Source organism: Sarcophilus harrisii, chromosome 2 (genome assembly GCF_902635505.1).
Source record: "Sarcophilus harrisii chromosome 2, mSarHar1.11, whole genome shotgun sequence".
In the NCBI taxonomy this organism is placed as follows: Eukaryota; Metazoa; Chordata; class Mammalia; order Dasyuromorphia; family Dasyuridae; genus Sarcophilus; species Sarcophilus harrisii.
The window spans coordinates 39,707,485-39,713,484 of record NC_045427.1 but is presented as its reverse complement, the minus strand read 5'-3'; the positions used below and the strand labels follow the sequence as shown (position 1 = coordinate 39,713,484).

The 6,000-nt window shown below is 45.4% G+C and overlaps 1 protein-coding gene across 5 annotated transcripts in view; it reads left to right on the top strand.

Annotated features, from left to right (window-relative positions):
* The first annotated feature begins 1,136 nt into the window (after nt 1-1,136).
* WDR59 (WD repeat domain 59) overlaps nt 1,137-6,000 on the top strand; it is a 61,526-nt gene continuing 56,662 nt past the window's right edge. For 3 of the 5 annotated variants that reach the window (XR_004231588.1, XR_004231587.1, XM_031949996.1), the window contains exon 1: nt 1,176-1,280. Coding sequence is in view for 3 of the 5 variants with exons in the window: in XM_031949996.1 (XP_031805856.1) it covers nt 1,227-1,280 (54 nt within the window). In the remaining 2 variants the exon portion in view is untranslated. Of the gene's footprint in view, nt 1,281-6,000 lie in introns of all 5 variants that reach the window. The other 2 variants (XM_031949998.1, XM_031949997.1) reach the window with 2 other exon arrangements.

The following is a 6,000-nucleotide window of genomic DNA, read 5'->3' as shown; positions in this document are numbered from 1 at the left end:
TGGCTTGGTGAGGAGGACCTTGCAGCTTTGCCAGCAATTTTGCTAATGACCCTTGCTAGTTTCTAAAACAGGATTTAGGTTAAGTAGTTGGTATAAAGTTTTCAATTTTGTTGTCAAATCCCAGATCTTTAAGGGGCTGTAAGAAAGTTGAAGTTTGATCAAGGCCAACCTAGGCTTAGTTCTATGCATGGAATTCTGGCTCTTAGGTCCTTTTTTGAGCTTGGTTTTATACTAAGAAACATGATTTCATTTGAAGCAGGAATCTCTTAATTTGATAGTGTTTGTAACATTAGATACAATTTACATGTTCAAATATTTGTAAAAGGGCTTAGTACAATTCTTGGCATACGTTAGGCATTATAGAAATCTTTATTCTGTTTCTCTTCTCTTTGAACAGAATCCAAGGGAAAGAGAACCAGTTTGAGAACCAGTGCTCCCTCTCATAAGAAGCCCTCTTAACAAGTTCTTTATTTCTGAAAACCTTAAAGACTCATATTTGCCAAAAATGAGAAAGTCTAACCATAAAAAGCTTGAAAACATGAGCTTTTCATAATGTTCTGACATGTTCTAGATACTGCCTGGTAAATGTTTAGCACTTTGGGGGGGGTGTTAACAAGGATGCTGGGAGAGAGGATATCAACATCTTTGTCCTTCCATTCATCCATTTATGTGTCCTTGTATTTGTCTCTGCATCTGATCATCTATCCCGTGCTTCCGTCCGTCCCTCTGTTCTTGAACAGAGTTTAGGATATCGGGAAGGAGGAACCTGAATTGGTCTACCTGTTAAGTAATCTTGTTTGCCCCGCCCACAGCTTCTGCCCAGGTTGGCAATGGACTACAGTACCCGACAGAGCCCGCGGTAAAACGGAGTGGGGCGGGGCTCCAGCTTCAGAGAGCTGAGGAGAGCTCGTCTCCGTGTTACGTCACGTCACCTGGAAGCGATAAGAGCCCTAGCTGGGTCAGGGAGGGGAAGAGAAGTTAAGGAGAGTGGCTGGTTATGTTTGGCAAGGCGCGTGCACGCTAGACCACGAGGGTTGGGGGAGGAGCCAATGCCGATAGAAGAGCCAATGGTTAGCCGGACAGCAGGATGGGCGGGGCGTAGAGGGGGTAGTCTGAGGTGAAGGGTGCGTCCTCCTGCGTGCCGAAGCCCCGGCGCGTGGGGCCGAGGGGAGGAGCGCGGCGGCGGCGGCGGCCGTGGGGCGGCGGCGGCGGTGGTCTGGCCGGAGATGGCGGCGCGGTGGAGCAGCGAGAATGTGGTGGTGGAATTTAGGGATTCCCAGGTGCGCAGCGGGGGTGGGGTGAGCCGAAGGGAGCCGACTGAGCATGCGCCTCGTCCCTCCCCTCCCCCCCTTCCAGGCGCAGTCAATCGTGGGGCGCCACGGGCCGGGAGCGGGGGGGGGCAGGGACCGGGGGTAGCGCTTGCCGGCCGGTTGGGGGGAGAGGAGGGGGACCGGGGTCTGAGCAAGACCGATGGCCGCTGGTGATCGAGCGTTGGGGTCGGCCCGGGGGGCAGAGGCCCGGGGGCCGAGGTTGGGCGGCCGGAGCCTCCCCACGGGCGAGGGGAAAGGCTTGGACCAGCCAATGGCGGAAGCCGAGAGCTCGTCTCCCATGATGCTTCCCTGCAGGAGAGGGATGCAATTCCTCCCACTTCACTGATGGGGAAGCGGAGGCCGGGGCCGTGCCCGTGCCCTTGGTCGAGGCAGGACTCGAACACAAGCTTGGTGACCCCCCCCCTCCGTCCTACCCTGCTTCCCTGGGGCCGCGGCTGACCGCGGTAGCCCCCACTAGGGGAGCAGGACCCCAGACTCACAAAGAGCCCAAAGAGCCGGGGACCTCTTTAACCCAAAACGGGAATCCTCTCCCCAAAGATGGCCTGGCTTCTGCCTCTGGCGTTGACGAAGAGAGCTCCGATCCCCTTTTTAATAGAGGAGGAAACTGAGGCCGGAAGGGGTATCCTAGAGGAGAAGGCTCGGAACCTGGATCCTCTGGCTCCAGAGCAGGGGTAACCACCCGGCCAGCAAACGCTTAAACTACAGAGATGTAGGGACTGAGTAACTTCTCCAACCAACCCTCCCCAAAGCAAAACCCTTTTCCCTGAGAAGCTTACGTTCTATCGGGGGAGGCCCCAGATGGGGGCAAAATAAATGTCGGTATTTGCAGTTGTGTTGAGGGAGCCCTGGCAGCCAGCCTGAGCTTGTCGGAGGACTTGAGGTTGGGGGCAAAAAAGGGGAGCTGCGGGTGCAAAGATAGAGCCAGAAGGATATTCGTAGGCACAATAACAACAAGCAGCATTTACCAGCGCTTTCAGGGTTAAAACCCAAGGGGGTTTACAAACATCTCATCACAACAGCCTTACCAGAGAAGGGTCATTGTTGCCCGTGAGGACACGGAGGCAGATAGGAAGTTAATTGCTCAGGTCACACAGGCAGCAAAGTGAATGTATAGGAAGCCTCAATAGGTAAATTGGAGGGGAGGGGGTTTTCGTTGAAAAGGGGTTCTAGACATAAACTGGGGATCGCAGCAATGGGAAGTACTAGGGACATTATCAGAAGTGAAATTCTCTTCTTTAATTGCCATAGATGATCTGAGAAGCAAAATGGTGTAGCGATAATGCTAATAGCATGGATATAGCACCTACTATGTGCCAGGCATTATGCTAAGTGCTTTACCAATAGAATCTCACTTGATCTTTGCAACAACCGTGTTAGGTAGTTGCTATTATCTCTATTTTGTAGCTGAGGAAACTGAGACGGGTTAAGTCAAGCCCAGGGATCACAGTGTCTGGGACCAACTCAGATTGAACTCGGGTCTTCCTGACTCCAGGGTTGCCACTCAATCCACTGCCTTACCAGCTCCCTTGAATAAAGAGTGAGTCAGGAGAAAGCTGATTTCCAGTCAAACTCTGCTGAATACTGGATTTGTGGACCTTTATTTAGCCTAAAGTGGAACAAGGTAGTAACATCTTATCTCTTTGGGCTTTGGGCTCCACAGCCAGTGTTCTTATCGATACACCACATGGATTCTGCCCTGTAAAAAAGCAGGAAACAGAACTCTTTCCTTCCATAGTAATAAAAATGAATGGATAAAAAGAGGCCCTCATAAGTTCCTTAGTGGTGCCTGGGACTCAGCTTCCCATAAGGGATTTCAGTCACATCGTTTCTCCCAGAGGACACTGAAGTGCTTTGCACTGACTCGCACAGCATGTCTGATTGTTAGGGTTGTCCTCTCCAGGGAAGCACAAGTTATCCAAGGGATAAGAACAGTGTCCCCCTTTATGTTTTTGTTGATTGTTTTTGGCTAGAAGAGACTTCAGAAGCTATGAGCAAATGGGGCCAAATGGGGCCCACTGGGAGTTTGGCTGGTCCCTGGTCAGCCAGCTCGAAGGGCCCAAGCAAGGTGTGTCTTGAGTTCTGGGCCTCTGCTCTCAGAGCCAGTGTTCTTTCCATCCATGCTGCCAGCACAAACCTACCTGTTATACCTCTAATGTGGAAGTTGCTAATCTTCAGGCCTTTCAGGTCCAAGTAGCTTCACCTCCACTTTTCAGTGAAGATGTAATTCAAGCCACCTGCAGTGAGGCTGCTGGCACATGTATTAGGAGGCTGTGAAGTACTATCGGAAATAATGAAGGGACAAAGGAAATTTGCCAATTTCTCTGTGAGTTTTTCTTTCTGTGACTTTAGCATTTAGTAGGAATGATGTGGTTTTTACAGTATATCCTAATCTGTTAAGTAGACTGTGCATCCCATAATTCACTTCTTAGAAGTGTAGTCACTTGGCCCAACCCCTTCATTTTAAAGATGAAGAAATTGAGGCATTGGGAGCTTATGACTTGTCCCAAATTACACAGCCAATAGTAACTAGCATCTTTAAAACTCTTTAACTGCCCTGGCCAGTTTTCTTTCCTGCATAGAAAGAAAGGGGGATGGGGAGATTAAGTAAGGCTCCTTTTGTTGCTGTTTTACAAATTCATTTATGTGTTTTCAAATTAGTCCTAAACCTTTAAAAATACATTTTCATGTGGCTTTCAGAATTTTATAGTGAAGCAATCCTGGGTTCAGATTAGCTTTTTTTTTTTGTTTTTAATTTTAAGATTCCATGAAAAAGTATCCTGTTAGGTCTACCACCATTTAGCCAGTAGTGCTCAGGACCCAAGTATTGGATTAATCCTTGAGCACATATTCATGTCATTCTGAGCTGAAAGTCCTTCAGAATCACCTGATTGAGGGCTTGGGGGATTTACCTGTGTGAAGGGCTTATTCTCTAGGAGAGAAGAAGTGGAGAAATGGTGAAAAAAAGCATGCAGAACCAGGAAATATGGCTAACATTACACAGAAAACTATTGTACAACTCTCAAGCTGAGGGAGCAGCATAATAATGAGCAAAAGGACCCAGGCTTGGCTCTGCTGTTTGATGCTTTATTACTTTGGACAAGTCACCTGGCCTCAAACGGGCTTAGATTCTGCATCGTTGCAATTAAGAAAGTTGGAATAAATGATCTGTAAGATTTCTTTCAATTCTAAATCTGTGATGGGGCATTCAGTATTTATAGGAAATAGTTTCCTGAAAAAAATCATTCCTGTGGTGTAGGATACACTTTGGAAAGACAGGACAGGAAGAACTGGGGAAGATGTTTGGATGCTAGAGCACAGGAAGTCCTTTACTGGGACTTAAATGTCAGTATAGGGTGAAATGAATTCGGGTCCCTCCCTGAGGCAAAGTTGAAGGAGATAGTTTCAGGGTCCTCTCTTCTATGGGAGGAATTCCTACTTCATGGGAGAGATTGGACTGGATCAAGTGATCTAGTCCAATCTCTCCCATGAAGTTGCTTTCAACTCAGGAACTCTGTGTTTCTGTGATTTAAGAATTTTTTTATTGATACTTTTTTAAATATTGCCTTCATTTCTAAATATATCACTCACTTTCTCTTTTATCTCAAAGAATTTTTAAATAGGGGGAAAATTCAATAAAACCAACTCACTTATTGAGTATGAAAGATTATGTACTATTCAATGCCAGTAGTCCCCTGCCATAGCAAGGAAGGGAAGAAGCACATTTTCTCAGCTCTCTCCAGTGCCAAGTTTGATTATTATATTATGATTACAAAGCATTCAAACTTTGTTTTTGTCATTGTTCTTTCCTTTTACATTGTTTAGTCAGGCATATCATTTTCCTGGTTCTGCTTCTTGTTTTTCTTTTTCTTTTTTTTTTTAATTAATTTCATTTTGCATCCATTCATATGTTCTGTTTTTTTGAGTTTTTCATGTTAATTGTCCATTTTTATTCTTTCTAGGATGTACTCCTAACAGTGAGATATGTGGGTCAGAGCATATAGACTTTTTAATAAGTTTTTTAAAAAACATAATTCCATATTTTTTTCCGGAATGGTTGAACCAATTCATTGTTCCATCAACAGTACAGTGTACTTGTCTTTCTACAGCTTTTCCATCATTGACTGTTTCCCTCTATTGTTATATTTGCCAATTGTAGAACCTCAAAGTTGTTTTGATTTGTATTTCTCTTATTAGTGATTTGGAGTTGTCTTTTGAGTGGTTGTTAATAGTTCCTTTGAGAATTGTTTATTTACTTAATCCTTTGGGGAATGACTCTTGGTTTTAAGAAGATTTCTTAAAGTCTTTCTTTTGGGATTATTAAACTCAGGTTTGACTGCTTGATCCCCACCTCCTGGTTCAATCTATCAGAAGATGGGTAACTAACTTTCTTAGACCATTATTTTTTGGATCTGGAATTGAAAATTAGAAAGAGGAGCATTATGTAGACTCTCTGTTGCTGTAATGGTGTGTGATTTATGAGTCTCATCTTTGCTGTAACCCTTCTAGACAGATAGGCAACGGCAGATATCTTTTGCTTGAGGGGAAAAAAATCCATTACAAATTCAAGGCCTTAGCAGTTCTGGCAAATTTTTTTTTACTAAAAAAGAATGAGAAAAGGGGGGCAGACTCTCTTTACTAGTTTCATTTGTTCTGGAAAACAGCAGAATCA